Source organism: Crocodylus porosus, unplaced genomic scaffold (genome assembly GCF_001723895.1).
Source record: "Crocodylus porosus isolate Cpor-Errol unplaced genomic scaffold, CroPor_comp1, whole genome shotgun sequence".
NCBI classification, from domain to species: domain Eukaryota; kingdom Metazoa; phylum Chordata; order Crocodylia; family Crocodylidae; genus Crocodylus; species Crocodylus porosus.
The window spans coordinates 17,140,383-17,159,612 of NW_017728925.1; the positions used below are offsets into that span (position 1 = coordinate 17,140,383).

General features: G+C 44.1%; 1 protein-coding gene across 1 annotated transcript in view; it reads right to left on the reverse strand.

Moving 5' to 3' along the window:
* Positions 1-6,909: 6,909 nt before the first annotated feature.
* The window catches only part of TTLL11 (tubulin tyrosine ligase like 11), an 86,032-nt gene continuing 73,711 nt past the window's right edge, over positions 6,910-19,230 (reverse strand). Inside the window, exon 8 of the mRNA XM_019541125.1 lies at positions 6,910-8,654. Within this exon, the coding sequence (XP_019396670.1) occupies positions 8,365-8,654 (290 nt within the window). The 3' untranslated portion in view covers positions 6,910-8,364. The remainder of the gene's footprint in view (positions 8,655-19,230) is intronic.

Sequence of the window (19,230 nt, forward strand, 5' to 3'; positions counted from 1 at the left end):
GCTCCATTTAACGATCATTCGAACAACATTAATAAAGCCAATTGTAAATACAGCCCTAACTTCAAGTGTCCCCAAGAATTCACATCCGACACACAAAGTCGGAAGCATCTCCTCTGGGAGGACGCCGCGCTAATCCGTGACATCACACCATCCCTACAACTTTCATAATCTCATAGTGTTAATCAGATAAGCAGACAGCGCCACGTTTTATGAGACTTTGATCAGCTAATACAGATGATGGAGATCAGAACAGGAAACAGGGTAGAACAGATGTGCCAGTCGCTTCAAAAATGTCTTTCTGTTCCGAGCTAATGATCTGTGCGGTAGCACGTTTGCGAGCTCGCAGAGCTGTCAGGCAGCTGTTAATAATGTCAAAAGCCAAATGGGGCTACTCCAGCCTATTCCTTCCTTGTTGATGAACAGCAAGAGTGATCATTATGAAAAAGGTTGATTAATTCAAGACTACAAACTGACAAAGCTCAGCTACAAGTAAATACTAATCTGATATTAGGGAGCTCTTCGATACCGCTGGATCCACAAGCTACATCTGTCTGGTAACGGTGCTGGATAATAGTCCTGAAAGAATACAAATCTCTACTGCACATTTCATAGACATTAGGGCTGGAAGGGACCTCATGAGACCATCGTCTTGCATGTACCCATGGGATTACGATACAGCAGTTGCTCTAAAGAGGTCTTACTTGAGCCCAGCTCCTACCCTGCCAAATGGCTGAGAATTGCCCCGTGCAGAGCACCTCCCAAACATGAGGGACACAAGTCAGGCATCGAGGACATGTCGTCTCTTGTGTGCATTCACCAGTAATTTCCCCCACAATCCCCACTGGCTGGTAGGCCGATTTCAGTGCGTGCTCTGTACATAGCAGGCAGAATCGGGCTCTTCTGGATCCTCTGTTCATTAAGGCAAATTTGTGCATTGAAAGGAATGGCCCCCAGTGCTGGCTCTACCAGGGTTCACGTGACCTTGGAGAAGCTAATTAGGCAGACTGCCAGGTCCCCAGACCCAGGGATGAGTCTGGGAGAGACTGGAGGGAAGCCCACTCCACTTTCTGAAGTGTCATTAACTGCAGATTTGCTAATAAAGACATAAAAGCTTTTTGTTAAGTGCAGGCCGTTGGATTTAAAAACACTCCCCAACTTAAAATATTCCTAATAGATATTTACACAACAGGCCTTGACGGCTGCCAAGAAACCATTAAGGTCCGTGGGGGAAGCCGAGAGCTCGTACAGAGGGTCTCTGGTGCGTTCGCGTGGCCACACGTTGACTTCAGTTCCACGTAAAAGCTCCCCAAATAGCCAGCAGCAGGAGCGCGTTGTGGGAGCGCCCGTGTGATCAGTTCATGGCGATGGGTTGGTTATGTTCTGCGTTTCTATAAGGCTCCCCGAACCGGTGCCTGCAATCTGCTTTACTGAACCAACGCATTCATATTTTGCTTTCTTCACGTTAAGGCAACCAGAAGAGCCGAGGACGGCACGGACAGAACCGGCCTAAGTCTCAGGTGGAGGAAGATGGCCCACCTGCAGCCTGAGAGGACAAAAAGGACAAGCCCGTAGCTTGGGTCAGAGACCTCCCACTGCCAGACACTAACGCGAGTTCAAATCCCGCTTCCGCAGTGTTTTAGTGTGTGTTGTAAGAGGAAAGCACCCCTGCAACCATTAACACGCACAAACCCATCAGCTAATGACAGGATTTGAACCCATCTCAAGGCACATTCAGATACATTCCCTCCCACATTTTTATTCCCAGCCTCCCCAAGGCACCCGCATGGCTGGTTCCCACCTTCTGGCTCAAGCCAGGACAGCAAGGCCCAGTGGCTCAGCCCTGTCCCAGCACACGCTCTCACTGTGGCCCCAGTTGCTGGGCTGTGAATGTCCATGGGATCCTGGCGCTGCTCCAGTGCCTGGGGCACAGGCTGCGCCAAGAGCACCAATATGTTCCCCAGCGCTCTTTGGCTACAACATGCAACCAAGATGAGTCCCCCAGCCCTTCACAAGTCCCTCTTCCCCAGGGGAAGGGCAGATTTGCCCCATGCCCAGCCCCCTTCCTGGGGCAGCAGGAGCTGGGGGTGCCGTGCTCAGGCTGCACCCAGGGCAGCCCCATCCATGCAGACACACACACTTGGAGGCAGCTGCTCACTGGGTCTGGTGCTCCGGGCTGGGGTAGGGCTTGGGCACTGCCCAGCATGGGCACGTGCCCGCTGCAGAGAGCTACTTGGAGGGGCCAGACAGGGCTCAGAGCGGGCTGGTAGCTGAGGAGGGATCTTGGGTTGCGAGTCAGATCCAAGTCCTGCTTTTACTACTTAAATCCAGGCCACAGTGATGAACTTAGGTTTCATTTATCCCTATGTTATGCTCATTAGGCCTACAGCTTTCAATGGTAAACAGTAGTCAAATTGCTTTTGTACCGTAGGACAGCACATTAGGACTTGATGATCAACATCAGCATGTTAACATTCATGTCCTGAATTAACACCCCCTGCCCACTGGGCAGGTTTTTATGCTGGCTATAATAACCCAAGGACTATGTCCAATTCATTTTGCTTTGAACACTGAACAACACTTGGATGAGTTGTCCAGAGATGGAGGCGTCAAGGAATAGGAGGGAGGAGGAATGTGACTTTCCCACAAAGCCTCCAAATAAAAGCTTCCCTCTATGTACTCTTTCCAGAGAATAGCATGGCGCACAGTTTTGCTGTTTCATAAATATATGAACACTAGTTACTAGTGATAGGTTATCTGATGTTTGGAGTATTCTGCAAACAATCTTTTGTCCTTTGAAAGCACAGGTAAAACATGTACACTATGTGCACAAGAAATATCTACAAGGTATGAAAGTCTATATTACGCCCATCAGAGCAAATGAAGATTGGGAAAATACAGAGACACCTCATTTGAGTTTATTATGTACCGTAGTTAATTTATCTCACCTAGAGAGAGGAACAGCTCCTATGATAGGGAAAAACTGTTATTTCCGGGTATGGATTGTACCACTTGAAAGACCTACGAAAAAGCATTCACATTCATAACATTTCAGGTCCAACTCTTATATAAGACCGTCTTTATAAGACATCAATCACAAGATGAGAGAAACCGTAAAGCTATTTTCTAGTAACACGCTGCCAATCGCAAGACAAATGCCAGATGCCACAAAATGAGAAGTAACCATTTTTCAACTTGTGAATGTCTTCAAATATATTACAATGAAAGTAGGGGAAAAAACGATGCTTTCAGCTTCATCTGTTTTGACAGATGCCAAAACTTGGAGCTTGGCATTTTATCTTCATGCTGCAATAATCTTTATGAAACTTAAACAAGGCTGAGGGTGGTGGTATCAGCCTAAAACTATTCTCTTACATGCACAAGACACAAAATATTTCCAGCTGCCTGGCTGTCGTGGAGAAAAAGATTGTCCCAAAAAGAGACAGGCAGGCAAGAAGATGAAAGTGCTGCTACATAGTTTGGTTCTTACTGTTTCTAACTGGCTCCATTTGTCTTCTCTCTGCCCTGTATATGCCCCACCACCGATTGCCATATGTAGGTAGTTATAAGCTGCAAACAGCTCTCTCTCCAATCAAGACCATCAACTCTAAATTTTGCTTGGATGGGGAGATAGGCAGCAGTGTGTGTGGACTTAATGCATCACATTAAATGAGTGTCAAGCTGCTACATCCATAATTGCACTGGAAATGTTCCTCCCTAAAAGTCGTGTTCATAAGGAGATATGACGCATGAGATATTGCGGTGGGGGTACAGGTCCTCTTACTCCACATCTACTGCATTACCTACTACGGGGCAAGGTGAAGACGATCTCTCGTTGTGTGGGGGCTGCTCTACAATAAGTCCCTCTGGGTTTAGGAGCATAGAGGGATCACGCAGGATCCCAGGCCACACACAAGTTATTCCATTTGTTAACGTGTGGCTGGAGACCCCAGCACAAATCTCAGCAGTGCCACAGGAGGGCTGATGTGATTAAGCAGTGACAGGCCAAATCAGCAGGAGGTCAAAGCTATGCTCACAATCAAGCCACAGGTGTTTGGCTGTGACCGTCCATATGTCTACGAGGAGACAAGACAGCCACCGACAGGGTCAAAACAGACCGACCAGCTTCTGCTGTTTTGCAGCACTGAAAGGTGAAGAGCAGCCTCAGCAGTAAGGTTCAGCAGGGGCAGGTAACGTGGACTATGAAAACTATTGAACTATTTCACCACAAGATAAAAAGAGGGAAAAGCAGAACACAGAAATAGCATGACGATGAATTTGCAGATCGAGCATTGGGATGAGCTCACCTCGGATAACAGTCACGGATCCACATTTGTAACAGGAGTAGGAGAGATCCATAAAAAGGTAATGCTGCTGATTAGAAGGGCAGGGTAGATGGGTTTCCTTGAAAGGAGACCCAAAAAAATGGGACTAATTTAAACCTGAAAAAAAGAAGTGTGAGACAATATACACTAGCAAAATTAACAGTAATCAATGGCATAGAGAAGGTCCTGTTTAGCCTACTAGAGTGACAGGGCTTGATGCCGATTATTTTTCCCCGCAGCCCAAGGACAAAAGGATATATTCTGAAAAGAAAAGGCAACAAAACGACAATGAGTAAAAGGAATTTTTATGCAACATTTCATTTGTGAAACTCACTGCAGTAAGCAACCAGCATAATAATAATAGTAGCATAACAACAGCAACACCACCACCACAAGGTTAGCTAGCTCTCCATATGGCAAAGAAATCATCTGCCGTTACATTATCCAGAATGAAAATATCAAGCACCAGTCCACAAAGCACGGAAATCAATAAAAAAAAAAGATCGCTCCCCTGGGGGGTCAGGAATACGTCTTCTTTCATCATGTGCAACTTGTCTGGACTCATTCAGCTTTGACTGCAATCAGAGAGTATATGCTGGACGAAATGGACCTGTTCGGGTATTTTAGTTCCTATATGAATTAGGAGCCCAAATATTAGTTAGTTCTGGTTATGGAGCGGAATCACAAAAGAGAACCGCGTGCGTGTGTGTATACACACACACACACACACACACACAGAGCATTCGGAGAAGAAAAAACATTAGATTTTCTTATTTTGCAAATAGCAACAATTTGGTTAATGAAATCCAGAAGATAATTGCTACTATATTCTGATAAACTTGCATGAAATATGCAGGAAGCTGGTTGCAGAAGTGTAATTCCAGACAGAATATGGCCCATCACATCCTCTCTCAGGTGCTCCTTCCTCCCCTCCAGCCCCCTCATCATCATAGTATATGAATGCAAAGCAAGCTTTGCTTTATCTTCAAAACACCCCTCAAAAGTGGGACAGTGCTGCTATTTCCATGAGATAAGGAGAGGCTTAACTAACCTTCCCCCACTCTCTCCAAAACCAGGACAAAGCAGGGAATTGTACCCAAGTTTTCCAAGGGTAAGGCTGATCCCTAACTACTGGGCAGCCTTCACACATCCTGGAGCCATCCTACTTTGTTTACAGCATGGTGAATTTTAGATTTAGCACTCATCCTTGCATTCTAAAGAAGAAAATAAAACTTTTTTTGCAGTAAGATGATGAAGTGCATTCCTACAATAGCAATGATACCATGAAGTTCCTTGATCAACAGTACTGCAGTTTTAAAGGTACTCGAATGCATGCTCGGTTGCTCTCTCAACAATGGGACCACAGGCTAGAAAGGCTCATGGTGCCTTACTGTAAGAATAGAAGTGACCTGCATAACTGTGCTTAGCAAGAAGCTCAAGGATAGGCTGCATATGGTGGGTTGGGATGCCCCTTCTAGTCCTATGTGCAATTATATTGTCCAGCATTCATGCATTATAGCTATGCTTTAAAAAAATGCCAATTATTCTACTGCACGCTGTTGTACTAATATTCAGATTTTTTTGAAACAAATTTAAAGGCATTAAGAGGAAGAGCAGAAGCAGAGCATTTATCCTGCTGGCTTCTGCAGGAGAATTTGCTTCCTTATGAGCTCCTCAGTGAGTTCGCCAAAGCAAATTCAGCAAGCTAATAACAAAACCAAATCCTCTGTCCTCTCCCGGACACAACAGCCCCTTTTTACTCAAGCCCCACCACAGCAGTCTGGCTTGTCCTTGCACAACCTCTTCCCTTCAGAGCCTGCTTCTTTCACTTGCTTTCTCTTTTCTAACTCCCCTCTTAGCCAAGGACGGGCTGTTCCCCCTTAAAGGGACAGCCCGCACTGTTACACAGAGATGCGGATTCAGCTCTAAGTTCTCGTTCAAATGTGATAGCAAAACCCCCCAAAAAAGCAATTAGTTTAGCCTCTCACCGTTAAATCCATTAGTTACAGTACCTGACACTTGAAAAAGCAACCCTGCACTGGTTCAGTGCAGTGCTGGGAAAGAATATTAATTATATTGCTGAATGCTGGCCAAAACATGCTCTGAAGGAAGAGCCATATAGTGGCCATTAAATATTTATTAATATAAAGAATTAAAAGTGATACGGTCCTTATTTGCAGTTCCCAGCTATGAGGTAACAGGAAGTGAAGTGGAGAACCAGGACACATGCAATGAATAAAGTACTACACTGCGAGGAAGAACTGCATTAGTCTCTCCTGCCCCAAAGGGCCAAGTGGGGGATTGTCTTTTCCTCCTTACTCCTGGAAAGCTCCCAGCTGGAGCTGGATCACTCGACACCAGTTGGGGACCTGCTCTAGAGCAGCGGTTCTCAACCTTTTTTTGTGCTAGAACCCATTTATAAACATCAGTGGCCAGTCCCGACCCCATGCCCCTCACGCCCGACCTGTTGCCCCATCATGTGTGGGGCATGGGAGGGCCCCAAGCAGCCCCTCGCAGGCTGAAACTCTGCCTGCCTGCAAGGGAAAGCCACAGTTTCCCATGTTTTCCTCCTTTAAAGGAGAATCCATTTTTAAAGTCTGTTCATGACCCTTTCATATATTCTTGCAACCCACTTTTGGGTCATGATCCACAGGTTGAGAGATGCTGCTCTAGAGGTCTTCAGCCAATTTAATTAAGTAAAGGTCTGCCATAATATTGAGAAAAAGGCCTCAGAAAGGTCATGATCTAAAGCCCTCTGAAATGAATGGAAATTTTCCACTGACTTCACTTGTCTCTGCATCAGGAGCTCTGGGCTTAACCCCACAAGATACTTGATGCCTGGCTTTCCCACCAAGTGCCGGGGGATCTACTGGTGCTGCATTTCTCAGGACTGAGACCTCCTTGCCTGTGACCACTGAGGCTTTCTGCAGAGCACCCCAATGTTCATGGCAGGGGATGAGACCCCAGAAATTATAGAGCAAGTTACACGATCTCCACGCATGTGAGTGGGGCCTGTGCAAATGGGAAATGTTAGTGGAAAGGTCCTAAACCACTGCCCGCTGCAAAGAGCAAACCTAGCAGCTTGGAGTCTGATCCAGCCCATCTTTACTCACCAGTGGCCTGATGCAGACACCCCTCGACTCAAGGAAAGGGTAGGTGTGCACCTGTACTGCTTTCTCTCTGCAAGATGTGCACTCAGCACTGCTGATGTCAGCACATTCAAATCAGCACAGGGCTGTTTCTGTGCAAGGGTGAGCAACATCAGGTCCCTTGAACCACTTGCCTTTAAGTAAAACAGCAGTGGGAGGTGACAAAAGTTGTGTAAAAAGACCCTAAAGTATTTAGGGCTTCTGTGTTTTAAAATTAACCTTTCAAATAAATGCATCTCTCTCCAGTATATAACTGCTGGCCTGCCCTGCCAGATACAAAAAATAAATAAATAAATCAATACCTGCATCAACAAGAATTCAAGTGAAATCACACAAGATAGGAGCATGGCCTAAAATTTGATTAAATGCATAATTTGCACTCCTGGTTTTCCAACGCACACAATTTGACAGTTTGCATCTCCCCACTTGGTTTCACGACGGCACGTGTTGTAACTCCAAAGCGTGTTGTTTTGGTCTCAAAAAGTGGCTTCTCCTGGACACGAGTGAAGGCGAAACGACTTTGATGAGGCTGCGCCTCTCAGTCCGTGCTATCAATCCCATGATGCTGGTATACTGTAGCATTATATCTTTGCCCCTTTGTCTTCATAAATGATTTCCCATAAACTCAGAATAAAAGGTGCAGTATGTCATTTCAGCTATATTGTACGTTCACTGGGGAAATAATAATGGCCATTGCTGCTGAGGGTCATTACCAGGAAAGGGGAGCTTGCAGCCATCCTTTCCAAAAAGCATAAAACAGGGAAAGCTGTAATAAATAATCATGATGAGCAGAAGGAAGAACCCAGGAACCCGTGTTTCGCTCCTGCAGCACACGCATACGGGGATTTGTTTCTCGTCCTGATGTTCGTTTGCAACTCGACAGAGCGGCTCCCTCACAACCGGTGACTCCTATAACCTGCAAGTTTATTGGCGGCGGCCATGCGGTTGAGGAGAGGTGCGTGATGAGCGGGGGCGAGGTGCAGTCCATCTGGCTGGTAGGTGATGAGTGCTGGTCGCCGCTCCATTATTCCTCGGCTGCAAACGAGGCGCTTTTCATCCAGGGTGGCAAGCTGGTATTCACAGAAGTCAATCAGTGTGGCCACCTGCTCGTGTAATGGAAGTGACTTGCATCTTTTTTGAGCCAGGCAAAAGAAAGCTTCCACAAAGGCTTGCAAACACATCCCTTCAAATAAGGAGAGAATTTACATGAGAATCAGGGGCAGACTTCTCACATCCCGCGTTCTTTCACTCTAACGTGTCCCCTTCTCTAGCACCCGTCATCTCCACGGCTGGGCATGTGGGCGATTGCAGATATACAGACACAACCATGTTAGTCAGCTCCTTTTTTTTAAATTCATGCTGCGGCTGCCTCGAACCTTCACTAACAAAACACCCTTCTACCTGTCCTTTAAGACCAAAAGATGACATTTTCTTTGTATTGGATAGACAAATCAAATAGCACAAAGAGGTTTGTTTTCCTTAAGTGCACCAGAAAAGCAACGTGCCCAAGGTGAGTTATAGACGGGTGATGCTCCTGAACATCGAAGATACTCACAAGGATATACAGACATCAGCCTGACCCCAGAGCCTAGCTTCTAGAGGTAAATTTCTATAGCAACTACTGATTCTAAAGGGTTGTAAAATTGAATTGACATAAGATCAGCCGCAATTCTTGTCGCCTCAAATATTAAATTGAAACCGAATCTGACACATACCAACGTGCTGAGCTTCAGGGAATATAATCTGCCCAAGGGACAAACAAGTCATACGTGCAACTAAAGTGTCATTTCAAAACTCAGACTTTTAGAGCTGGACCTATATCAACAGTCCCCAAACAAGAGGGTTGTTTCAGTTTGTGGCTCTGTACAGCTTCCCCATTAATGAGTGCCCTAATTAAAAAGCAGAGGCGAGTTCTCCTAAACCATGCATCCCCTCTGTGGCCTTTTTGCCAAGGCTCTGAAAAGGCAACTAATTAGCAGCAGTCATGGCAGCAGCTTTGGCTATAATGACACTTCTTCACCAGGAACTGGAACTTCACACAGGCCGGATAGAAACGCCTTTACAGCCCTTTACTGGCTAGGAACAAGCACGTCAAAAGCAAAGGGATCTGCATTTTGCCAACACTCCCTTCGTGCTTTTTGTGAACACCCTGAGTTGTTGCAAGCGCAAGGGCACAGCTTTTGATTTCATAATCCTTTGCTCCTGCTGCTGCTTTTCTTTCCCAGCTAAGGGAGACCACAAATGGGAGGCGGGGGCTCGGGCTTGGTGCACAGTCCTTTTCCACAGGCCAAGTTCAAGGACTGGAACCTGCGCTGTCAACATGCAAAGACTATTCTGCTTCTGGCGCGTGAGGAACGGGGATGCCAAGCACTGGAACAGGTTTCTCGGCAGCCAGCGTGCTCTGGCTTTTCTGCAGATCCTCTCTTTGGCTCCTGCGAAAGCTGCTGCTGCTGCAGTGGTTTTGCATTTATTAGAGACTGGCTGCACTAACTCGTATAGCTCTGAAGACTGGGACTTTGACTCGAGTGGCGTGCCTTAGGAAATTCAAGACGAGTCAATAAGAAGAGACCTTTCCCCAGCTCCTCTGCTGTTCTTCATCCCTCCCAAGCTAAGACCACACACTTAGCTGAACACCAGGGTTAAGTGTCCCTCCTTTGATGAGAAATGCCCCGAGATCTTCTGTAACCAGAAGAGGTTTCCTTCATCCAAAAGGCTGCGGGATGCTGACCCAAGGCCCAGAGCCCTCCCCTGCATCAGTGCCTACAAACTTAAGACTTCTGCCAGCCCTGCTACCCAAGCACAACCCCTAAACTCATGCTCCTCTTATCCAAAGAGGAGTCCATCTCTCATTGTAAAAGTGATATAGCCAACAGAAGACTTCTAATCTCTAGCGTACTGAATGTGAAGGAGCTAAATACTCCATGTGCCCCTCGAACAGAGCAGGTCCGATTTACTTATATGAAGCACAGCTGAACTCCTTTCTTCATACCCCCCCAGGTGAGGGTGTGATTTCACTGGCATCAGGAAAAATATTCTGCTTAACCTGAGCAGAACTGAAACACAGTGGGGTTGTTTAAATGGCATGAAACCTAAGCTCTTGAAGCATGCAGTAAAGGAAAGCAGAACATGGCCAAAGATTCCCTGCAAAGATTAGCCTTTCTGCTGCCCCGATGAGCAGCCAGCCTCCAACAGCCACACGCTGCAGAAACAAGATTCCTACAGTGCTCTCTGATCACACTTCGTTAACAGCGCGTTACAGTGGCTGCACGTTCGCGCTAATTCCAGCACTTTAGAATCCTGCAGTAATACCATCTTTAATCCTTAATTAAGGACCCAGGCCCTGCTGCATCTTTGAGGAATATCAGCAACAAGGAACCATTATATCCAACTTGTGTTTTAAGTGTGTGCACTAACTAGGTGAAGCAGTTAAGGTTTTAAAAACAAAACAACACACACACACACTTAAATTAAGTTTATTGATGTTGCAGGAAAAAAAAAGTTTCTTTTTAAACATTACAGTCCGAAATATAATTTCCTCTCATCTGAGACAGCAATTGGGGTCAGTTACAAGCTCTACGGTGAAACAGCTTGCGAAGAAATTATTGGGTTATCTAAGAGCAGCAGCTGCCGGCTCAGTAAATTATTTTATCAGTCATGGTGTGCTATAACATGAGAAACAGGGCCAATTTGGTAGCATATATATTACCTCCCCATAAGTGACACTCATGCAGAGCATTTAATGAAAAAAAGTTGGATGCTGCTGTTTTACAACGAGAATAACAGTTGCTGCGTGGCTTACCACTGGAGGCAGGCCAAGCTCAAGGCCACATCACCACAGACGTCTCAGGGAGGTGATTATGTATGGAAATACTAAACTCCATTTTTTATTTGTTTTCCAGAAACCATCTGGTTCACTGAGGCTTTAAGCAAATCCAGTAATTCCCGAATCTGGAAATGCTGGGGTTGAAGAGTCACCTGCCTGTTCAACTCACCTTCTTTTGCTAATGAAGCTCTGTCAGCTAATTGAAAATGAACCGCTTCTAAAAGCAAGTCTGCAAATTTTCCACATGATTCATGTGTGGAGAAAACAAACCCTGTCCATCAGTACCCAGAGCACCTGCAAACCCGGTCTGTCTGCAAAGGAGACCACAGCAGAGCTGGACCGAGGAGAGTGCAGCAAGGTGGACATAATGAAGTGTACAATTACTTATTTCCTTTGTAGCATATATTCAATTTTTTCCTCTTCTAATATTAGTTCTAGACATGTTGCCTCCATCAGTCCTTTGAGCAATATATTTTATGTATTGCTCTCATGCCTGATCTACATCTTATCTTTTATGTATAGAGCCACTGCATATTATACCTTACCTACCTGTAAGTTAGATAAAATAATACTTGCCTGTTTCACAGGGGTAAGGGCTTCATTAACATTTGCGAAGCACTTTTAACTCTTCAGAAATACACAAGTACTTGTACAGGTGTGATACCTGGCCACCTTCTAGCACGACTGTGAATCACTGAGACACTTGGTGCTTAAGCAGGAAAGAGATAAAGGGCTACTTTAGAAATAAAATACAACCGTATCACAGACCCTAGGGAAGCAGAGCTGGAAAAAAGACCTCACAAGGTGATCTAGGCCAGCCCTCAGCTCAAAGCATCCCTAACTAAAACCTCCCGGCCAAGGGTCTGTCCAACCAGCTCCTGAAAAGTTCCAAGGATGGAGACTGCACAGCTTTATCCTTTACAGAAGGATCATGTACATGCAGGGAGAATATAGCATCATCATCACCAACGTTATCATCATCATTAAAGAAAAATACATTTTGGACTAGGTGGAAGAGCTGAAGACACCAGCTGGACAGCTCTGTTGGCCAATATGCTAGCTTCTTGTACAGAGCAAGGACTGACCCCCGAGACGGGGGGCGGGGGGGAAGCCAATTCCTACAACCTCCCACTGTGACATGCTCCTGACCTGGACAGGATGCCTTTATCCATATGAGGGCATTAATCCTAACCAGCCCTTCCGATCCTTTTCTCGCTAGTAACAAGGGTGCCAATGGGACCCAACATGAGATGCTAAGTGTGCAGTAGACCAATTCTACTGCGCATTATCGCATCATGGCAAAAGCCACGCTATCATGCTTAGTGCACAGTAAAATTAGTCTATGCATTAACATCACTTAAGAGGGGTGCGCTGGCATTACTAGTGCACATTTAGCTATTACAGGTACTAAAAACTTAATGCACAATAACCCTGGTGCATTAATGCACATGTAGACATGCCAAAGGGCAACAGTATTTTTTGCTTTGGGAACAACTGTCCAGTAAGATGTATCAGATTCTTTTCGCAAAAGCTACTGAACAACTGTCAGGAACAGATGGCCTCATCTTTATATTGAATACGATAGTAATTGCAGAGCTTAAGTTACATTACAAGTTAAATATTTAAGCCATTACTGGGGGGGGGGGGGGGGACACAAAAACAACTAACCTCTGAACTCCGCTATCTTGAAAATTTAATGCGTCTCAGGCCTAAAAAGGTCAACAGAGCAGGTAGACAGAGCATTATGCACTAAGTCCCATGCTAACAAATAACTCTTGGCCAGTAGTGCCCTTTCTTCATTTCATCAAATGACAGACAAACCGGCTCACCAAGGATGGTGATTAGCAAACTGAGGCTAGTCCAGAACGAAAGGTCGGTTTGGGCTCCCATTAAGCTTCCTATTTCTGTTTCTCCAGATATAGAGACAAATTGTATTTCTGTTAATTTGATGATGTCCCAGCACCAGCTAATCAGTCATTGTAATCGCCTCATGAAATTTCAGGTGTGTAGAATATGCAACTGCTCATAAAGCACATTTTGAGAACGCATTATGCAGAAGTGATTTTTTTTAGCAAGTGACACATTTTGCCGCATTCTTCATTATTTACTAGAAGAAAGGAGCCCTTGCCATACTCCAATAAAAAGAGCAGGAGTCTGTTAGCAGGTAATCCTATCTCAATATTTGGAAATATAGAAGATAGACTCTAAATACTCTTAAAATAGTTTTAAAAAAATTCTTATTATTTGCTAACAGTCTCCCACCCATTTTGTAAACGCAAAACTTTTCTTTGGCTACATCATCCAGAAGTTAGCTAAAATATAGACAGGCATAAAACCCAGAATAAGCCACATTCTATTGTCTTTCTCCTAAGTGGCCATTTGAATTCATACCTGACCACTATTTATACAGCGGTCACTAATTTAGGAGGACTTTCATGTTCTGGTGTCCAAGTTGAGACAACCTGGCTAATTCCCAAAAATGCAGAATATCAACAGCTCCCAGTGTTGTATGTGGTCAGCACTACAAATCTATGCTTAGATCAAGTGTTTAAGCACAGGGACACCTTAATGAATTGGGGATCAATGATTAAAATTAATTCTATATCACTAAATGTTTCATTTGTGCCAATTTGCATTAGTCTGTATTATGTCACCATCAACACGATGAAACAAATATACTGATAAACTAAAGTAGTCACAGAGCTGTTTTCCCCAAAGGTAAAAAAGCGACTGCTACAAAGCATCAGATCCAAAAATAAGACTCTACAGCATGAGAAATGAGCGAGATTCATCTCCACAATGTAGCAAAACCTTCGTTATTTCGCGTCTATTTAGTGTTCTGTGACGAATTAAAATCTGTATTTCCTTTTTTAATACGCTCCTTATCTGACGAATCCCAAACTCCATGCAGCAAGTCTATAGACACTACCTACCTTCAACTCCTAGCATATGCACATGTAGGGATTTGGGACCAGCAAGAGAATTATACTAGAAATGTTTGGAAAATGTCACGTGACTGTTCAAGATGGATGAATTTTACAGCTCTAGTGCATGCAGGGTGTGCCAGCTATTTTAACAGCAGCAGCAAAGAAATTTAAGAGAACCGGGGTACATTTAAATTTTTCCACTTGAGCCTCAACAAAATCGCTCCAGGAATGAGTACCAGGACAACATTTATAGCAATAATACAAGAGCGAGAAGCTTTGTTTCTTATTTTGCAGGCCTAAAACGTAGAAGGTAATTAACAGGAGAAAACTAGGGTCCATCTTCAGTAAGCATAGCTTCTCATAAGCAAATAATTTTCCATTTAGTGACCTCAGGGAAATGCATAATGCAATGTGTTAAGTAACAGAAAAATGTGGCCATCAAAGTGGTCTCTTCACTATCCAATATTGCAAAGCCTCTTATTAGTACAGCAGTGATCTGATGAACATTGAGCATAAAACTGCAAATTAAAATAAATTAGAAAAAAAACAAACTACATTTGCAGAGCTTTTTGGAGGAAAAACACCCTCCTGTAAGTTTAAGCATAGCAAGTAATAAAACCAATGTTATCCCAGTGATTTGTGTGTGTGCACTCAACTTACGGTCTCAGAGATTATCGGGGTGTACTCAAATCTATTATTACTTTCTCACCCCAGGGAAAAAGTAATTACATAAAAGAATGACTACTCTTTAGTGGGAGCAAAAGATAAGTGTCACACTCAGGAAAGAGGAAAACGCTGAGATTTCAGTTGTCTTGTTTTCCTCGAAAGGAATTTATGAAAACACTGTTGGGTAGGGAGAGGGAATGAACGCAGAGCAACCTTTAGAGTGGGAACAAGTCAGCTAAATACAGCAGTCTGTTTTCCAGGCGGAACAATGATTTATACTGCAGATGCCTGTGTAGTCTATTGGAGACCGCTCTAAAGAGATAAAACTGCCTTCAACGTCTCCGTGTGAAGCCACAAAAATATTAAGTCCATAATGTATCGAGTGTGCTAATACAGGATTGTTTGGAATATTATATACACATTTTTCTCCCCCAGAACATCTGAAGAGGGAACATGTAAAAATACCCTGAGCCCTAAAGACAAAACTTTTGCTGAATTTGCTCCTGCCTTCATTTGTATTCTGCACCTTTTACTGGAGCCTCTCATGGCACCTGAAACCCAATCACAGTTATTTATTATTTATATTGCTGGAGCACTTCCAACCAAGCCTCGCTCAGCACCAGGGCCCTGTTGCTCAAGGTGATGTGCAACCTTGCAGGAGACAGAATCCACCCCCAAAAAACAGGAACAGAAACTGCAGCACCACTTAAAAGGTGGGGGAATTTACACCAACTGCCACTACCCCCGTCCTTGCATTTTGACAGATTTCTTGCAAAGGGCCGAGGAAAGAACCGAGCCTTGCCATACCCCAGGGCAATAGGGCAGTATTCATGCGCCTGTAATAGGCCAATCAACTAGTGCAGAAACAGGCCAAGGGACTCATCTAGGATGCATGCAAGTCACTGAGGTAGGCAGAAATAAGTGTACCTAATCTCACACTGCTTGGACACCCTTTTCAGTGCCAGATTTCAACTTAAACAACTGTTTCCCTTGCAAACACAAAAACAAGCCAGAGGTGCAATTCTTCACCTGCCAAAAAACAGCTCATTTGCTGGGAGGCGAGGTGCAGTAATGCTCAGGCATGTGTCACACCAAAATCTTTGCTGTGTCAAGCCTGAGCCCTCTTGCAGCGAGTTCTCTTCCCAGCCCCTCGCAGATCAATGGTCTTTCCTATCAGGAAAGCAGGAGCCTGTAAAAATGGTTATTGCAGGTCCCTTCCTGTCTTCAGTCTAGCGTGGCCATACTAATAACCCTTCCCTTAAGCTGACTCGAGCCGATTGCTGCTGGAAAGCCATTGGACTAAATTTACCCCCTTGTGGAAGTGGGTCCAAGTCTCACGAAAGCTCCTCAAGAATATTAGGGACTTACATATACAGTGCTTTAAACTCATAAGTTGGATGTCGAGAGATTGTAAAATGAGCTGTAATGACAAATTAACATAAACTTGGAGTGATGGCAGTCACTGGGTATTCAAAACCAGTGCAACTTTCCCCAGGGGATGGTGGTAGCAGCAAAAAATAAATAAATAAAAATGCAGCTACCTGGCCAGCCTAAATTAAAACAGGCTCACCACCTCCGGTTATCACTGCTGTTATTTCTTACGTGCTGACACCGAGGTCAGCGCTTTACAAAGCACAAACATTGAAATTGTGTCCGTCTGTAGTGGGACAGCAACAGCAGTGCAAGATGCAGCAGGAGAGCCAGAGAAAGGAGTTTACAGCTCGTTTCTCCATTTCGTACTGTTGTGTGCATGCCACATGTGACATAGTGAAACTTAAGGAGAGAGCAGTGAAAGGGAAAGGTAGTACTAGGACAGAAGGGTGGGAGGTAATGCAGGAAAACAAAAGTTTCTACCCTTCCTTTTTCACCATCACCCCCTGATCTAGACACACAGCAATTCTCCCCCAGTCACTGGAGCGGTTGATGTCTTCTTTGCTTTGCCATTTACACTCATTGAAGGATTAGTGTATGTATGGAGTGACCCCACAGGCACCTTCCCCCTTTAACCCAGCTGGCACTCAGGGCTGCCAAGGGCGCACGCTCTCTGCAAGAAAGTGTGAAAGGCAGGCCTCCTGCTCTGTGCTTCTGCTTCTTACCAGCGTCTGCAGGAAAGCCACCAGAAGAGAACATGACTGATGAGGAGAGTGCGCATCTAATAACCGCCTCTGCATGACTAGCTCCTTGGCATTTGTTTTCTTTATTTGCCCGTTTGCAGGTAGGGGTTCCAAGCCCCTCTGGTTTGCAAGCTACCAATTCACATTTCTCCTTCCTAATACAAAATTTACACGTGGATATTAAAACCCCAGCTTTTAACATTTTTAATAAAAGTGACAATTAAATTGCAACAAGAACAACAGCGAGCGTATTTAAAGCTACACATTAAGTTTCATCGGGGTCCAGAGTACGTATTAAAAAAATCCAACAGAGAAAAAGAAGTTACTTTTAAAATAAATGTAATCATTTTCTAAAAATGGAGATTTTAATTTGTCTTTAAAATTCTTTCCTGCTTTACAAGTCCTAGATGGGAGTCTGTTTAGCTCCAGTGCCTCTCAGCACAGGTTTATCTTCATTCATACAAGTATCAGGCATTAGGGGTTTATTCTTCCCTAGATGTATGCACATAACTTTCATTAACTTTATTGGAAATTCTGTGCATGCATAAAGAGAAGTGATCCCATTACAGCTTCATTACAGATTTGTGTCACATACTGGTACCTAGAGTTGAACAGTATATAAAGTTGAAAGTGGTGTGAATAAAGGTAGCATTTTAAATGTGGGACACTTTTAGGGCCCATTTTTCAGCCTGTGCAAAGCTGAAATGAATGGTATTGTTAGATCATAAGCTCTGTGAAGCAGAGACTGTTACTGCGTGTAGCACTTTGCACAATCAAGCTCCAGTCTTGCAGTATAAATAGATCATACTAAATACTTCCACCGATGCTAATACTTCAGCAGAGTGGGAAACAAAATCCCTACAACATGAAAATAAGTCTCAATGCATTTTGTGGGAGAGAGGTACCAAACTGACCACAACTACCAAGTGCAGCTTATGATTTCGGGGTGTTTAACTGGCTCATGACTTTCCAAAACAGCAAAACCCCCTGTCTGTCCGAAGTTGGGCTCTCCAGATCACTAGCTATCATAGATATGGTTCTATGCAAGCTTGGTTTGGGAACCACTAAGTGATCCACCTGAGGTTGTGGACAGATTTAATAATTACACTGAATTAAAAGAGTTGGGCAACTGTTCTAACAGTTTCATGCATTCACCATCTTTCAGTAAAGGGGGGGGGGTGAGCTTCTTAATTGTAGAAATAATTAGGAGCTTTGCCCAGAAGCTGTCAGTCCAACCACTGAACACTGCTGATTACATGAAGGCATCAAGAAAAGGCAGAAGAGCGTGGCTTTTCTTAAACCGGTGCCATGCAGGGGTTGTCCCGAGGGAAACGATGAAGACAGTGGGGCTGAGGCTGGCAGAAGCACTAGAGCAGAAAGAGTGAGATGCCATTCAACAAAACACAAAATTGGCTGCATAAGAAGGGAGAGCAAGACCAAAAGTGGAACCTGAGCATACAGTTTGCATGGGTAAGACAAGGAAGGGTAGGTCTGGGAGAAGCAGCAGGGAGCAAAATAAATATTTCTTGCATCATCATGTTCTGGTCAGCAAAACAGAGAAACACTAATAAACACACAAACCAAAAAAAACAGTGCTAGCAACATTACAGGAGCAGTTTGTACAGCTTTTGCTTATACATAGCAATTTAAGATGCAAACAAAACATGAAAAGCTAATCCAGAATTAACAATAGGCCAGATGGTAATGCTAGTCTGAAGCAATAAACTTGAAAAATAGCTTCCTACTGCTACCACTGATCAATTTCCCTATTTAATAATTTAATCAAAAATGCATGTTTCTGCTACCATACATATTCAGCTTTAGAGGGGGGGCTGGTTTTTTTTAGTATTAATTTACTCATTCATCAGCAAAATTTCAGCTGTGGTTTAGAGCAGGAGAACTCTTAGACCTTAAAATGATAATTAAGATGCAAACTTACCCTCAAAGGTTTGGATTTAAGCCTCTCTCTCCTGCCAACAAAGCTGCAGTAAGTTAGCTGCTGTCTGCAGCACCTTGATAGAACACCCACCTTGCTGCTCCAATGAATTTTATTATTTAATGAGTTTCTCTTTCGATTAAAAAAACTCTTCTTTTTATCAAATCATTTAAGTTTGTAGTCAATTTAACAGCTGAGTTGTAGTGCAAGTTTCTGCTAGAACATAGTGTACCTCCCTCACTTATGAAGCCAAAGGTAAGGAGAATGATGAGTCGTGTGTCAAGCTCAATATG